General features: G+C 37.6%; 1 protein-coding gene across 1 annotated transcript; it reads left to right on the forward strand.

Annotated features, from left to right (window-relative positions):
- The first annotated feature begins 9,539 nt into the window (after nucleotides 1–9,539).
- On the forward strand, nucleotides 9,540–17,479 carry LOC101308046 (heterogeneous nuclear ribonucleoprotein Q-like). The gene is made up of 9 exons (XM_004291549.1): nucleotides 9,540–9,694; nucleotides 11,432–11,906; nucleotides 11,993–12,109; nucleotides 12,332–12,472; nucleotides 13,295–13,468; nucleotides 14,455–14,662; nucleotides 14,777–14,949; nucleotides 16,457–16,542; nucleotides 17,118–17,479. Exons 2-9 carry the CDS (start codon nucleotides 11,466–11,468, stop codon nucleotides 17,305–17,307), a joined length of 1,530 nt encoding a protein of 509 aa, XP_004291597.1. The 5' UTR covers nucleotides 9,540–9,694; nucleotides 11,432–11,465; the 3' UTR covers nucleotides 17,308–17,479.
- Nucleotides 17,480–17,813: the final 334 nt, after the last annotated feature.

Consider the following 17,813-nt stretch of genomic DNA (forward strand, 5'->3'; position numbering starts at 1 on the left):
GCTCTCTCTTTCAATCTCAATCTCTCAATTAATCTATTGTGCTATTGAAAAGCTGTATCCAGATTTTGTATTTGTCTGATAATGCATTGGCTATGTTGTTTTATCAAGAAATGTATTGTCCTCTGACTCCTTTATTTGCATGTTAATGCATTGGTAGTGATGCTAAAGATTCATTACATGTTAGCTGGGTAGTGCTACCAGTTGTTTCTAGTTTTCTAGTAGTTTTTCCATACAACTGTCAAGTTGCATTAATGTGAAGGGTTGTATAGTATATTCTTTCACCATATGTAAGCAAGCAGATATGATCAAGTACTTACTGGTGATTCATATTTTCTTGATTGCAGCTGATATCCGAAAGAAACGACTTATTGAAAACTATAAAAATCTCAAGGTACCTACTTTTATATGTCCCAAATGTTCCTTTGGGAGGGTACTGCTTTGGGCCTTATGGTTCTGGAAACTAATATAATCCTAACCTTTTTCATGTGATCAGGGATCTGGCAAACTTGAGCAAAGGCGAAAGAAGAATGCTTCAAAAGACCACAGATACATGCCATACCGTAGACCTGACAATATTGAGTAGCCAACTTAATAGTCTCACTTGGTTGCATTGAAGCAGCATCACTTCACTCTCATCTTATGATTTATAGGTATTTATCCGTTGTTTCCTTGAGCTGTAGTTTGGTTGAGAATTTTGTTGAATACCAAAACAAAAGCTACTATGAGACTTTGATGGTGTGGCTATTGATTATCAATTTTATTTTTACCTCAGAGTATGTGGAATAGATTTGCTTTAGTAATACAAAAGAATTAACTAATAAGAATAATTATAACAAAATTGTGGGTGTGATATCTTCAAATCAAGTAATTACTAATCACTTTTCTCTAATTGGAAATTGAAACTGAATTGCCTTTCTTTTTTTTTTTTTGAATAACTGAATTGCCTTTTATTTTCTGTACATTTAAGAACAAGTATCAGATGCTCAATATTTGCCATAGGAAGCGTGTGTGCTTAACTTTGAGTTGCACCTGGAACTGCAAGTCTAATACTGTTTGGTAGCAGATTTATTTCTTCTCAAATTCAGTCACAAAAATATAGCCTGAGATCCATCTGGACCGTTGGTCGATTAACACTTTGATTAACACAACCGGCCTGATGTGTTAGTTGAAAAATCACTATGTGGCAGGCTACTTTCTGAACTGCAATCCCACATCACCTGGGGAGAGAATATATTGTGATGTGTTTTGTATGTATAGATTAAATTCCCATTAACAAGATGAGTTTTAGGGTGGAAGTCCAAGAAAAATGTCTTCTAGCCTAGGGATGTTAGTCTGCACAAAAAAAAGGAGCAGGAGACTATCATCTTGTTATTGGGATCAATGGGATGCAAGTATGCACAGAAATATCTTCTCCTTTTTCTCTGCAAGACTGGACTACTGCTCTGCTCCTCACTCTTGTTTCTGTGAAGTTTTGCATATCAGAACAAAAATTACCATATCCATGACAACTAAAGCATTCAACCTTGGAAATTTGAGTGATATAATCATATTTGGACCTGCTTCTACTTCTGGCTGCCCTTCCTCTTCATGTTCCTCGGACCTTTTAGAATTCACCATTGGTTGCAACCTAGAAAGCAACTTGCTCCTTTATTGTATTCAGGTTGAGCCTTTGCTCATGGACAAGCAACGGATTGCTCAATTGCTTGGAACAGAAAATTATTTACGTCGAGGTCCTTCAATTTCTTCTCCTCAAATATTATCCTTTGCATACCTTTCAACACCTCTCCAACGGCGGGTTCTGTGATCCCCGTTGTTCTACTGAGACTCCAATACTCCTTAGACCTCAAAAAACTCTCCACCAGCAATTCAGCATACTGAAATTATCCTAGTGACCATAGGAGCGTGCTACTATAGGCTGCAAATTTGCCATACTCCTTGTAGTTGCAGAACAAGTCACAACTCACAAAGCTCCTCAGAGTCTGATTTCAACAAACAAACTTGAAGACGCAAAGACTATTATGAATTAAAGTTTAAACTTCATTCAACTTGAGAATAAAAGAAGTGATTAACTTGAAAAGAAAAGCATGAAACAAACTAAGCTGGAATAGTACGTAATCGCTAGCTCCACGACTCGAGGCACGTACTCGTCGGCTATTAGAGTGTTATATAGTTGCTTATTGCAAAATGCAAGGGAGGAATGAAAAATGAAAAAAAAGGATTGGCCAAGTCCTGATCGAGGTGTTGTGATCGATAAATACTTCTGAAAGAGCAGAAATGAACCCTGGCCTCATGTTTGAGTTGATGAGTATCTGCATATAATATCTCAGACACAAGAAATTGATATGGGTTCTCTTACTGTGGCTCTTTGTGTTCGAGGTTGGAGACTAATTACAAGACTTGGAGGTTTTTTATGCTGAAACTAGACTTGGAGGTTTGAGAGAGGAAGAAGAAGAGAAGAGAGAAGAGAGAAGAAGAGTCACGATCTGGGTTTTATGAATCCAAAATTTTTTACTTAAAAAAAAAATAGAATATCAGATACTGAAAAGAAAATTTTATCCTTGATTAAAATATCACGCAACTGCCAGGTGCTTGACACGTCATTAATTTAACAGAACATTGACAAAACTTTCACAGAAGTATCACGTTGATATCGAAATAAGACTTCAGGTATCGCATTGATACAATTAAGAGTTTGGGTATCAACTTGACCTTGCCAACTAGAGTTCAACTTGACTCCTGCTAGCGAACATAGAATGATAAAAATAAATAGAATCCTGGATAACAACAGTCTATGCGAATCACTTCAGACCAGGCGATGCCAAATCCATCCCACATGCATGATATGATGAAAGCACTCTATTCCCTCGATGCAACTTGTCAATTATAATTTACCTCCCTCAAATAATGCTTACTGTCAGACCAAGGGATGTCGAATCGGGCCACCTCTTGGGTTGAGAATGGTCCAGCACACATGCATAATATATGATGAAAGAACTAGGGGTGGCAATTTAGACCCTGGCGAAACCAACCAACCATGTACCAACCGTACCAAACAAGTTGGTAACCGAGTTTTCGGTATAGTACTACCGTACCAACTTTGAGTAGTCGGTTGGTACGTGGTACACGTTTTACTCAAAATACGGTATACCACGTACCTATCGAATTATAGGTATATCGGCCATTATACGGCTTAAATACGTTACAATACCACAATACTAACCATTTTGCAAGAGAAGGGACTCGAACCCAATACCACATAGGTGAAGAGACAAGTTTCAAACCACCAAAGCAGACCCTCATGTTGTTAATCTATATGCAAAAGCTAATTTTATTACTTCACAGAAGTCAAAACTCAAAACAAAGTTAACAACTTACACATTAAATATAATATATTTCTCATCAAACCCTAATCTATCTTGCCTCTCTTCTTCAGTTTTTCATCTCCCTCTTCTTTCTTTCTTCTTCTTCCGTCTCCTCCTCCATTTCAATTGCAAGAGATCTTTCTCATCTAAAGAAACCTAGACCATAATTATTTGCAATCTCATGTACCCACACCAATCTCTCTCAAGGTTAACAAATTCCTTCTCTCTTTCTCTTCCCCATCAAAAACTTAAATCTTCAAATTAGTCAATTTATTTGATCAGTAATCCACTAATCGCGAAGGTCCGTACGGCAACTACATCTACAAAGGCACCAAGTTCAATTCGCGGCAACTACGTACTTTGTCTCCCACATCTGATTCTAAGGTGGTTCTTGAATTTTTTTTGTTTTAATTTCATAGCTGAGTATTGGGTTATCTTTGTATGGTTTTAATTGCTTGTTTTAGATATTAGAACTTACTATGATATCTATTTGGGGAGTAAGAATATAGTCAGACAACGGCAAAAGGGATTGTGTTTCCGCGAATGGAGGTGGATTTTCAATGATGCCGATCAATCTCATTGGAGTGGGCCTTTAACTATTTTGGCCCAGTTTATATTGGTACAAAGTCAGTACCAACCGAGTATCAACCGTACCAAGAAGTCGGTATACCATCTTCAACAGTTGGTTTTGGTAGAGAATTTTGTCTACCAATCATAAGTTGGTTGGTACATGGTATTGATAATTTAAGTCGGTATACATACCAATGCCAGCCCTAGAAAGAACTCTAGCATTTAGATGAGAGTGGGGCTCTAATGGGTCAAAGGTCTCCACTACCTCTCCTAAAGTAGAGTTTTATTGGCTACGACCTCCTTTCTTTTTCTTCTCATTCCCTTGATTTGTAACGATATCCACACAATGAATGTTGGGAAATTGATCCCCCTGCCACGCAAGTGCTAGAAATTAGATGGAAAGAAGAAATAAACAAGCTAAGAAGAACATAAGATTTAACGAGATTCGGCCAGTATACTTGCCTACGTCCTCGGAGAGTATCACCTTCATTAATAAGAGAATTGCACAAGTACAAGATTACACCACTCAAGTTTATACCCAACTCAAGCCCTTGTATGACAAGACATGTCCTGAATTTCATCCCGAAACCCGAGAATGTCCTACGGGGACCACCTCTAAAGGAAAATTATACTGAAAATTCGGCAGAACTTCTCCTAAAAGTGGACAACCCTGACCTGCAAAGAAACTCATAAAAACACTAGTATATCAACAATCTACATCCTCAACACTTGAAGCCAAAATTTATAACTTATAAAATCTACCATGTACATAAAAGGTTAAACATATCAACTTAACCCCTGGAGCTATTAGCTCTTCATATCCACAACCACCCACCCACTATATCAACGACAAGGGTCAAGTTAATATATTTACATCAACAACTCTTCCACACCAAATGACTCAACAATTCCACATTTCATAACTAGTATGCTCAATCAATATATATATATATATATATATATATATATATATATCTACAATCTCAAGTCAACAATCCAACTCAACCAATAATGCTTCTAACAATAGAAGTGATGAACCAATCCCATTGGTGCGTAGCAAGCAGGGAAAGGGAAAAATGTTTCACCATAAAGACGAGCCTCCCAAGCTAGGGTCGGAGCCTCCCAGACTCTAGTAGCGTCTCACGCTAAGCACTCGACTCACCTATAATGAGAACCACTAATAATGACTAGCTAGCAATGAATAAAAACTGATCGGGGCCTCCTAGGCTATAGTAGCGTCCTACACTAAGCGCTTAACTCACCTATAGTGAGGACCGCTAATAATGGCTAGCTAGCAATGATTAAGATAGTAGCGTCCCACGTTGAGCGTTCGACTCACCTATGGTGAGGACCGCTAATAATAGCTAGCTAGCAATGAATGAAAACCGATCGAGCCTCCCAGGCTATGGTAGCGTCCCACGCTAAGCGCTCGACTCACTTATAGTGAGGACCGCTAATAAAGGCTGGCTAGTAATGAATAAGAGCGACCCTAATATGGCGACTAAAAGCATACGAAAACATCTAAATCCATAAAGTTTCCCCAAGTTCGTGTAATAGCAGTTACGAGTACGATTCCCAACAATACATGGAAATTATCATAAGAAAATAAAGTAAAATTCAATGATATGTCTCACACGTTATAATATTCTCAAATCTATAATTATAAGCGAGATTTACTTATCAAGTATAAATCGTAAATAATATCTCCATCCAAAATACTTGCTAAAAATATTCTCAATGTCAAGATCGCACATTCATCCACAAATAAGCGAGAAAGTTATAAATAGAGAACTACTGAAAATCCCTTTTTTCGGTAATCTTTTATAAATATTAAATTGACAAATAAAAACGATAATTATAGAAAAGATATTTATAAATTAATTATCGCATACCATTCATTCAAAATAAAAGTCCACAAATAATGATGATAATAATTAAATCCGGACATCATAAATAATATCCAAACCCAAATACTAAATTAATGATCCAACCTCAAATCCATAAATCATGACCAACACTTAAACAATGCATCAAACTCAAATATATTTCAAGACTATATCATAAACCGAAATTATATTATAAGCTCTGAAATTAGAACGATAATTTCCAAAAAAAAAACATGCAATTTCTTATGACCTAACAAAACAAAGTGTCCACTCACCCAACAAGATATCTCCACCATTAATCATACCATACTATAGAGTCTAACCAAAACTAAATTTACCTAAGGCATTTCTTATGACCTAAGCTAAAAATCCAAAACTACCGATTCCACGTTTGATAGAATCTACCCAATATGATCATCACAAGTATAAAATTTTCCGAAAATTCCCAACAACCCCAAATGCTCTCCTAACTCTACCAAAACAAGATATACGATTCGTTTACCTTGAATCGCCTAAAAGTAAGAGAATTCAAAAGAGAGTAAATAAGAAAACACAACAATTCACAATAAATCAAAATCATATATAAATCATGCAAAAAGTGTAGTTCAGGAATTCCATTAAAAATCACACAATTAAGATTAAAGAATCTATTGCGGTAGGAGATACTCAAAACAAGGAATTTAAATGACAACACATAAGAACATCACACAATCAAAGAATCTACTGCGGTAGGAGATACTCAAAACAAGGAATTTAAATGACAACACATAAGAACATCACACAATCATTTCTCCACCCTTACTTATGAGTTCGTCAACACTTAGTCATCCCCCATAAGTAACTACACAAACACGTACTCATGAGTTCGTCAACACTTAGTCATTCCCCATGAAGTACCGACAGACAGACTAAAGCTCTAAACTGACCGTAACCAATCACCCAGCCAAAGCTTGGTTCCCGGTTCACTAACACCACCACGAAGACTCCTAATCTAATGCACACAATCACCACTAAGGCACACATCCACAACTAATGCACACAATCACCACTAAGTCACCATTCCACAACTAATGTACACAATCACCATGAAGGCACACATCCAATTACTCTCCCATCATAACACTTATCAACCTCAACATGTTACTACACCATCTCATCAAGAAGAAAAATAGTATACAACAATCGATCAAAGCACAAACAATAACCATATTTCAACATCACAATATCACATGATCACAACATGCTTTTCATACACACACATGTGGATATAATTATTTAAAACAAGAATAGTCTACCAACTCCAATTATGACTTATGATCGGAAGTCCTTTTGAAAGATTTTATTTTTATCAGAAAATATGTTTTCACTTACCCATGAGCCGTTGACGTGCAAACTTATTTATATTTACAAATTCATTTTCCTTCAAGGACAACTTCACAATTAGCAATAATAAACTATAAATTAAACTCGGTTCCCTTATGAACCCAGGTGAGATTTACTCACATTTAACTCTCGCTGCGTCTTCACACACCACAAGAACAAGCACAACACCAACTTCGTCAATCACCTAGATAGCACAATTTAACTTAGTGACCAACCAAAACAAGTGATTACCATTTACACTAACTAGATAAAACTTAACCCAAAGATTTGCCATATCGAGGCAATCCTCTTACGAGACCTCTAAAGGTCACCGAAACCCCCTGAACAGCCTTTGGTAACCAATAAATTATCACCTTTATGTTTAGATTCCATAAACCGAAACCGAAAGGAAACGAATTTCGGAAAAGCCCTAACATACTCAAGCAACTCTGAAACCTACAATCTACATGTACACTTACTCATATCGACGAGCACAACCTAACAAAGATTACATACCTCCTAACCCCTGTCAGACGCACCACCACAGACGGCTGTGAGTGGGCCTCACGCGCCGTCCCTACCACCTCAAAAACTAGGTAATCTCCCAACAACAAACTTGTAGAACACATCAAATAGAACACTTTTCATACATGTGGCCAAAGCCAATTCAGCCGGAAAGAGGCCGGAAACGTAGCCGGAAAATTGGAATCCACCATAGCAACTCTACACCATGACTTAAGCTTCCAGACCACCAAGGATCGAACATGGGCACCTAAACCTTCCTATCTTGACCGGTTCCAAGCCGCGTCGCCGCTGCCAGAGGTGGAAAACCTATCGGGTCTCTAAGCCGAACTTCCAAGCTTCGATTCACCGCTTCGGGACCGAATCGGCGTGAACCAGCTGGATAAGGATGAAGGCAAGGAGAAGAGGAATCGATCTGGGCCTGTGGGGCGACGTCGGACGGCGCCGAAAAGTCCGGGTCGAGTCGCGAGGTCCAGGTCGGGTCGGCAGGAGAGTTTGAATTCTCTCGAGGTCGGAGAGAGAGAAGGAGAGGGGAAGAATTAGGGATTCTGAAAAAAAAAAATGAGGACCCAAAAGAAAACTTTCCTATTTAACCTAAAAATTCCTGAAAAGCCACAAACTTCCGCTAACCATAACTTTCTTGTATGAAGTCTGTTTTACGTGTGTCATATGTCTACCCACTCGTATCGTCGTGCTCTACAACTTTTAAGAAGGAAATTTCTCGAGAAACACAACGAATAAAGAGTCAACTCTATGACCCTTAAAGAAAAAAAGAACTGTTTCAGGTAATTTATATGTCCGAACACTTCCGCTCTTCCATTAAACCTCAAAAACACACTAACTTCTAACTCGAAAATTCTCAAATAATATTAGAAACTAATATCGAATTTCCGGGATATTACAAAAAATCACCTCTTACATCCACTGCTCAGGTAACTAGTGCACCGACTACATATTTGATAATGACTCCTACACCTTGAACAAAGATAGTACAAAATTTAACCGAGCAGTATACCCGTCTAGAGACCTTGAACAAAGATAGTACATAATCTAACCGAACAATACAGATGCAATTGGGTTAGACCGTGTACTAACTATTGAACAAGGATACATGGCCAAAAGGACCCACTGCACTCACCAAAAGGTTAAGCATTATTAGAACACAAACTATCTAAAAAGAAAAAAAGAAATAAAATTGGACCTACAACAAGAGCTCCAAATCGCCACAGTCACCATGCCTCCATCACGTTACTGGAACCCTAGCCGCCGCTAATGGACGCCGAAACCCACCACCTCTTGAACACACCTAGCCCGCCAACAGTCCTGCAGCCAAAACCACTTCTCCTACGTGGATTCAAAGTACTCAAATTAGATTGGAAAAACATCGATCCAAATTGAGCCCGTCAAAGCTTCCTCAAGCATCATCTCGCCGCCCAACATCGTTCCAGCATCACTAGGCTACTCAACCAAAACTACCAAGACGATCTTAAGGCGCATCACAAACTCACAATTCACAAACTCGTCGAGGTCTAAGCCATGTTGCACCTATAAAGGCTGAAAAAAGGCCCATCAAATTACTCCGCCCGACTGCACTCACCGTTCTTTGCCAAGGCCATAAGTCTTATGCGGCACGGGAGCCGCCAGACGAGGGCCTTCAATCTCACGGTTTAACCCTAGGCTTTCAATATTAGTAGTGGTACAAAATTAGGAAAAATAAATATCTTCGAGAGCGAAAACAATTTTATTTACTTGTAACAAAAAAAAAACAATTTTTTTGACTGGTATAAAGCTGGACCTGTATTAATTAGGGGAAGCCCCCATTTGTTAAATGAGAGCGAATCTTTTCCTTTGCTCCACCTCTGAGTGACTCTTCCGTCTTACTTAGTTTCAAGAATCCCTCTCAGACCCATTTGGCCTCTACCCAACTTCGGATTCAACCTCCTTCAATTTCCTTGTTTCAGACAGAAAACTCAAATCTCCAAGGATTTCTGGGTACTTTTTGTCACTCTATTTCCTTCTCATGTTTTACTGGTCTGTTCATGTAGCACCTACGTGTTTCTTGAATGTCTGTGCTTGTTTATGGTTGGGTAATGTGACTGGGTGTGGTGAAATTCCAGCCCATTTGTGAATATCTGAATTGGGGTTTCAAAAGTTTCAAACTTTCTTGAGTTCATTCACGTTTTCGTACTGGGTTTGTTACTGATTTGAGCTTTCTGTGCTTTTGAAAACAAAAAAAAAAAACTAGATTATTTACATGCATAAACTTTATAATAATGGTGAATAGGATTAAAGTTGGTTCCGCTATACTAGGATATTCCATTTTGGATGGATTCAATGATCCAGGTGAAGGTTTTGCAGTTCAAGTTGGTAATTGGGGGATTTAGAGTAGCATTTGAGAGGAAGTTGGAAAAGTGTATATTAGAAAAGAGGATGTATTATAACCCTAGAGTTGGTACATGGGTTTTTCCAGTAGTTTTCGTACATTAGACTGTTACCTATTTTCTACCTTTAAGTTGTTATTGTACTCCTGTAAGCTGTTTCATGTAGTTTCGTCTACTTTGATTGATTCTATTGTTGATAGGACCTATGTGGCCATATATGGTTGAATCGACCTTGAATTAATAGAATTTATAGGTAATACGTGCCATTCAATGCATTCAGTATTGAACTCTAAATTGTGTTAGATTTGCTTGAAAAGACAAAATTAACTTTGTAACGCACAACAAGAACAAAATGGTTAACAAAATCAAACATCTTTCCCGGTTTACCATTTTTAGATCCAGTGGTGATTCTGATTTGAATTTTTATCGTATAATGGCTTCTGGTTTTCTCTTACCCATTCTACGAAGACACAAAATTGATTATATGGATAGGGAAAACTTAGTGTTGTGGTATTGAACTTCAGGAAAAGTTAAAAAAAGATAAAAATAATAACGCCTCTTTATGTAATATCATGTGTTTTTTGAAATGTCACCGGTCCAAGTTCTCTCTTTCTGTAAAGGATGGGAAGGACCGGAGATGATGTATTACTGCACAGTGAATTATGATTGTGCATTTAAATTGTAGCTGTAAAGTCCACTCCTATCTCAGTTGTTATGTGTCATTTATTGCAGGAAGGTACATTTGTGTGGGAACTGGTATTTCTTTGTCAAATTGGACTATGTTGTGGCTTTGTTCTCCTTTTTTTTTTTCAACGGTCTCATTCCATTCATATCTGAGTGTTCTATAGATTCTCAGGCACTAGTTTGTTGTCCCTCTGTCATGTCGAGTTGCATACCAATGAAGCATTATATGTCTCCATATGGAGTCCATTATCTATAACAATTCCCCCCTAGATCCTTGTAAGCAGTTCATACCTATTGTTGTTACTGCACTGTGGAAATATCTCTTTGGAGATGGTTAAACTAGCCAATATTTTTTGTTTGCTTGGACTGCAGTCTTGTTGTGGCTTCAAAAAAAGTTAATTTTTGATTAATTGGACCACCTTCATTATCCTTTTGATAAATCATTCAGTAATCAGTCAGAAAACTCTATTTCCTTTCTCAAGTTGTCTAGTTCCCTGATAAAAAGTCTTTCAACTTGAAAACCCTTTTGATTCTGACCTCATGAACCCTGTTCAGATGAGAGTCATACTAGGCAGCTCCTTTTGGCCATTCATTTTGTTGCCTCCTTTCAATATGTGTTTACTTCTTCCCATGAACTCTTCTGGCTTCTGTGTCTTCTTCACAGTTGCCTTGCAAGCCTATTTTATTAGATCAGTAAGATGCCAAGGGAACAGACAAATGCTTCATCAGTTGCACCAGACAAGTCAATAGCATCCGATGAGAAGGTTGGTATTGATGAAGACAATGATCCTGATGAGGCAATGGATGAAGAGGTCGAGTATGAGGAAGTTGAGGAAGAAGAAGAAGTAGAAGAAATAGAAGAAGAGGTGGAAGAAGAAGAGGAAGAAGAGGAGGAGGAGGAAGAAGAAGAGGAGGAGGAAGTTGAAGAAGAGGTGGATGATGAAGATGCTAATAATGCTAATACTGCCACTGAAATTGATGTCAAGAACTCAGTGAGCAGTGAAGAGGAGAAGAAAAAACATGCTGAACTTCTTGCCCTTCCTCCACATGGTTCTGAAGTTTACATTGGTGGCATTCCTCATGATGCTACTCAGGATGATTTAAAGGTCTTTTGTGAAGCTGTAGGAGAAGTTACACAGGTTGATTTAATTGCTCTTTATTAAAGTACTGTTTTTATGTTCTTATACAAACAAATTCTTATACTGCCTCTGCTTTTTTACAACAGGTACGGATTATGAAGGGAAAAGATTTAGGTGACAGTAAGGGCTTTGCATTTGTGACATTCAGAAACATGGAGATGGCTTCTACTGCTATTGATGAGTTGAATAATACTGAATTTAAGGTAGCATACTCTCCCCTTACATAAGCAGATAGCTCAGGGGAAGTCATTTAATAGATTCCTTCACCTTTATTTTACAATATATCTAACACTCCTGAGATACAAAAATGCTTTTATATCCGTACTTTTTCGGATTTCTTCTTGCTATTTATTGTTAATATGCTGCTGTGATTTTGTGTTGACTCTCTCTCTCTCTCTCTCTCTCTCTCTCTCTCTCTCTCTCAGGGCAAAAGAATAAAATGTTCAACATCTAAAGCAAAGCACCGGTTATTCATTGGTAATGTTCCAAGGAGTTGGGGAGAAGAAGATCTGAGGAAGGCTGTGATGAAGGTTGGTCCTGGAGTCACCGGTGTAGAACTGGTCAAGGTTAGTGCGATATGGGTGCTCATTGTGGTTGTATTCTTTTAGCAAGTTATGTGTTTGTTAGCCTATCCCTTTTTCTCAGCCTGTTGAACTTTCTATCCATTAAAAATTATCTGGTAATGGTGTGATGGTGAGTGTTGCCTAGGAATATAGTGGGCCTAGAAAAACATATATATTGGGAGTATTGAGTTATAGTGCAGATATCTAAGTTACTGCACAGCAAGTCCTTGTGCAGTGACTTAGATATCTGCACTATAACTCAATACTCCCAATAATATATGTTAGGAAATGGATTAGGTTTGTAGAATAGGTGATTTTGACTTTGTAATCTAGAGAAAAGATAGAGGAGAGTAAAAGTTAGAAAAGATATTAAGGCTTTAAGACACTAAATTTTCGTGATATTCCAGATTGGGGTTTCCTTACTAGAGATAGCGGTATTCGTAGGCTTCAAATGCAGCAATTATAGTCCTTGAATTGAAAAACTCCAAAATACGTATTAAAAGAGTTGGTAGATAATAAGAAAAGCAATAAAAGTTATTTTCTCATTATAAAGAGAAACAAATACATAAATAATTTAGGAAGCCGTAGTTTTGACTCTGGATTTCTTTATTATTGTGCATCGAAGTATCGTGGAGACTTATTTGGGACCCAAAAGGTCTTAGTTTTGGAGTTAGGCCTATGGGATTAGTTCTGGGTTTCTAATGCCAAAGATGGTACTTCTTTTATAACCAAACTGAGGCTACTACATTCTTTTGTCAGTGATCACGCCTGTTCTTCTTGATTCTTGGCTTCTTCTATTCATTAATTATTCAATTCTTGTCACAGGATATGAAGAACACAAGCAATAACCGGGGCTTTGCTTTCATTGACTACTATAACCATGCATGTGCTGACTATTCAAGGCAGAAAATGATGGACTCAAAATTTAAGCTGGATACTAATGCTCCAACAGTGAGCTGGGCTGATCCTAAAAATGCCGAGTCTTCTGCTGCTTCACAGGTGTCATTTAGTTACTATTATTTTCCCCCTTTTACCCTTTTGCTTTCACATCTGATGGTTGAGGATTCAACTCTAGCTGGAGTAGTAATAATTAAAGGAAATGTCAATCTTTTGACTTGGTGGGTGACCAAGTAAACTGCAATTTTGTTTTTTTATTTGCCTTCTTGAGATAAAGACAAAAGTTCATAATTCTTCCAATCAGGGTACCAACACAGGAGTTCTGTAGGGTTTATAAAGACAATTTGTGATCTGGTTTTGACAAAAGATAGTAGGACCTGGGACACCCTAGCTTCTGTAAAGAACTTCTCTAATTGTATCTTAGGCCTTATACCCTTACCTAAATAATTGCACACCATTGATTCTTGTTTGTTTGGTCTATGCTTGATGTAAATTTTTTCCATCTTGTTTCGTTTCCTTCCCTCTTGCTGTATCTTGTCCATTCCTATTTCATATGCTTTTTTTGGTTTCCGTAGAATCCTGTATTGTTAATACTTAATAGTTATCTCACAACTTGGTGGGTGACCAACTGTATCTTTGGACACAAAACTTCAATCTAGAAGATAATCATCTGGAAGCTTGAAGTTCGTGTATTGTGTTTTGTAATCTTCTGTTATGTACTTGGTCTGTCACTGGTGAAATATTATTGCTTTGTTTTTGTTTGTACCTTTCCTTCAGTGGGATGACTGGGATCCTTGTCCTCTGTTGTGGTATGCTTTGTTCTTACTGAATGAAAGTTGAGTTTCTCAAAAATTAAATAAACAAATAGGACATAAGAATTTCAATCGACAAGATAATTGTTTAGAAGCTTGAAGTTCTCGTGTCCTATTTTGCAACCTTCTATTATGTACTTGGTCTCTGACTGGTGAAGTTGTTGCCTTGTTATTGTTCGTCCCTTGCTTTTCAGTGGGATCCTTGTCCTCTGTTGTTCTATGCTTTGTCTTTTAACCAATGGAAGTTTTGTTCTGATAAAATAAATTAAAATACAGGTGAAGGCAGTTTATGTGAAGAATTTGCCCAAAACTGTGACCCAAGAACAGTTAAAGAAGCTTTTTGAACACCACGGGAAAATCACGAAAGTGGTTCTGCCAGCTTCAAAATCAGGACAGGAGAGGAATAGAATTGGTTTTGTACATTTTTCCGAGAGGTCAAGTGCTATGAAAGCATTGAAGAACACTGAAAATTATGAACTCGATGGTAATAAATTCTATATTGTCTTGAGTGTATTGATTTATTTATGTTCTCCATTTTCCTTCTCAATGATGACGTTTAAAGAAGCTTATAAACTCTGGATGGGCTAATTATTTGCAGGTCAGCTGTTGGAGTGCTCTCTTGCAAGGCCACAGGCAGATCAAAAGTCTGGTGGATCGAATTCCCAGAGGTCAGGGTTGATTGCTAGTTATCCACCACATGCTGTTTATGGTGTGCCTGGGGGTGCCTATGGGGCTCTTGGTGCAGGATATGGTGCTGCAGGTTTTGCACAGGTGAGATATCTGCCAACCTGTGCTGATTTTTTTTTTTTTTTGGCATTCTCAATTAAGTCCACTAAAATGTACGTTTCACATAAATTGCTCATGGAATTTCATAATTTAACAATAAATGGATATTATTATAAGGCAAATGGGTTTTCACTGTGGCCTGTTAACTATCATTTGTGATTGGTTAGATTTTTGATCCCTGTTTCTGTTGTGTCAGTTTTGGAACTTTCCTAGCAGTTTAAATCGGCTAAACAAATACTATTTTTCTTGGATGGTAGACAATATAGTGCATATCATGAAACGTCGAGTCACATGAGTATTTCATCATTTTGGCCAAAGACATTATAAACGTGTGGTCATTTTTTTATAATTCTAATAACATCTGTCGCTAGAAGCAAAATAAACTATTTAAATTCTTGGTCAATTTTTGTTGATTCCAACAAACAGAAAGGGAATTATTCTAAGAGAACAGGAACAACCGGAGAAAGCTGACTGGGGGTTAGGCATTCTAGGTCAATTTTTGTTGATTCCAACTAACAGAAAGGGAAATATTTCTAAGAGAACAGGAACAACGGGAGAAAGCCGACTGGGGGTTAGGCATCAACTTCTATTTCTATCCCACTCCTTGTGCAGTTTTTAACGTTTGGATATGTGCGATTTGATTTTGATGTTCAAAATTTTGTGTTCATTTCTTTCTGGTTTAACTGGACACGAAATATAAGGGAATTTTAAACCAGCACACAAAGTAAAAGGGACTGAGGGCATTGAGATATCTGTATGTCTCTGTGTGATGTGTGGATCGAGAGTGATAAAGAAGTTGTCAAAGTTCAACACCTCTTAACCATGACCAATCCAATTTTGAAACAATAAACCCAATTACTTAGAAGTCAACGTAAATATTTTTTCCAGTGTTGGAAACAGCAAACTCTAGTAGACATTTCAAAAGTTCCAAGGTTATGAGCACTATAAAGTTATTCCTAACCAAAATGTAAGCATCAGTCTTAATATCATATCTACTGGAATACTAATCCTGATACTTAGTAATAACTAATAAGCCTTTTATGCATTTTCTATTAAATGGATCACACATCAGTATAATCCATGATTACTAGTATATAGTAACAAATGAGTAACTCTCTCATTGCATGGTCTTATTCGCAGAAAAGTGTTATCCTATTTACATGTCCATCTCGTTAAATAACTTGATTCTTGAGTAAAACATCTTTCTCAATGTGTATAAATGTTCAAGCTTCACTTGCTTGTTTGGTCGTTTGTTATTATTTTATATTTTTGAAACATGTGTTATGGTATGGGATCTTCCCTCCATGCACATGTCGTAGATCTTTGATAGATACTTGTATGATTCGCCATTCTTTATTCAGAGCATATGACATGCAAAGAGCCACCGGATCTAAGTTTGAGAACCAAAATAATAAAGATTCAATCTTATCTGGGATAGATTTTACTCATTTTAGTTCATTGTTTCTAAGATTCTGCCTTAACCTGATTGCAGCCATTGATGCCTGGACCAGGACCGGCTCCTCCTGGCATGGCAATGATGCCAATGCTTCTGCCTGATGGACGGATCGGATATGTTTTGTAAGCACAGTACACCTTTTAGCCAAGTAGCTTTAGTTGCATATGTATATGACATTACATTTTTCATTCTATGTCTGCCGTACAAATAAGTAACAGAGTAAATCAAATAATATAGCTGGAGAGGCTCATACTTCTGATCTCTAGTTTCAAGTAATAGTTTCTTTCAGGCTTGATGTGACAAGAAGTTGACAATAGAAAACTAGCTTGCTGTTTTATTTGGTTGGGTAGTTTTCCTGCTGGAGCTTATAAGTATGAGCATAAGAAGTCTTTAATATTTTCATTATTACAAGTTGGTCTTGGTTTGTTTTTCTTGTAAACATGCCTTGACTAACTCTCTGTCGGGATCATTTGAACAAAAATCGTTACCAGAATTGCTTTACAAATTAACATCTTTATTAAAGCACGCGTTCTCTAGATGGCGGGCCTAATTGTTCCAAAGGAAGTTTTATTGGAGATGTGATTATGTCCTAAGTCCCAATGATAATTCAGGATCTGGTTGATGTATATTAGGAGCTTTATTTTACAGTACTTCTAACGCGTTTAGTAATTAGAGTATTTGATTGTCCTCTTTGCAGGCAACAACCAGGGCCTCAGCCATACCAACATCCACACCCACACTCACACCCACACCCACACGCGTCGCATCCACATCCGCGAAATAGTGGTCGGGGTGGTGGTGGGAGCGGTAGCAAGAGTAGTGGTAGTTCAAATAAGGGAAGACACCACAATGATGCTGGACATGGGCGCAGATATCACCCATATTGATTGTTCTAGTAATTGTTGCAACTTGGGAAGGCCTGCATTCTCTTGTGTACCAGGTTATAATAGTTATGAAGTTGTAACTGCATGATTATGTATGGAAGTCTGTTTAGGATTCTGATTCTTCATTCGGCAACAGATATATAATATTTGTTAGTTGCATAAATATTGTTGTTGGTCAAAATTGATTCATTATCTTTATCTATTCTTCATCTTGCAAGTATGGGGAAGAACAAAAAAGTGCAACAGAGGCATACTAGGCATAACGAATTTGGCAGTTTGGTTGATTATAGAAAAATAGCATCATGCCATTCTTCCACAAGTAACGTGGAGCAACAATTTTTGTGCTGCATTGTGTATTATGGGTGATCATCTTCCATTTGTGACGAATAACAGTACGATATGCCCATGCCTATATCAGTGCTTGTGAGGCATTGCATGGCGTAAAACACATGTAAATGGAGATGAGCAGTGTGTTTTGTTGATGCAAAACCTTGGTTAGGTGGGCAGTT

The sequence above is a fragment of the Fragaria vesca genome, linkage group LG2 (assembly GCF_000184155.1).
Source record: "Fragaria vesca subsp. vesca linkage group LG2, FraVesHawaii_1.0, whole genome shotgun sequence".
Lineage (NCBI taxonomy): Eukaryota > Viridiplantae > Streptophyta > Magnoliopsida > Rosales > Rosaceae > Fragaria > Fragaria vesca.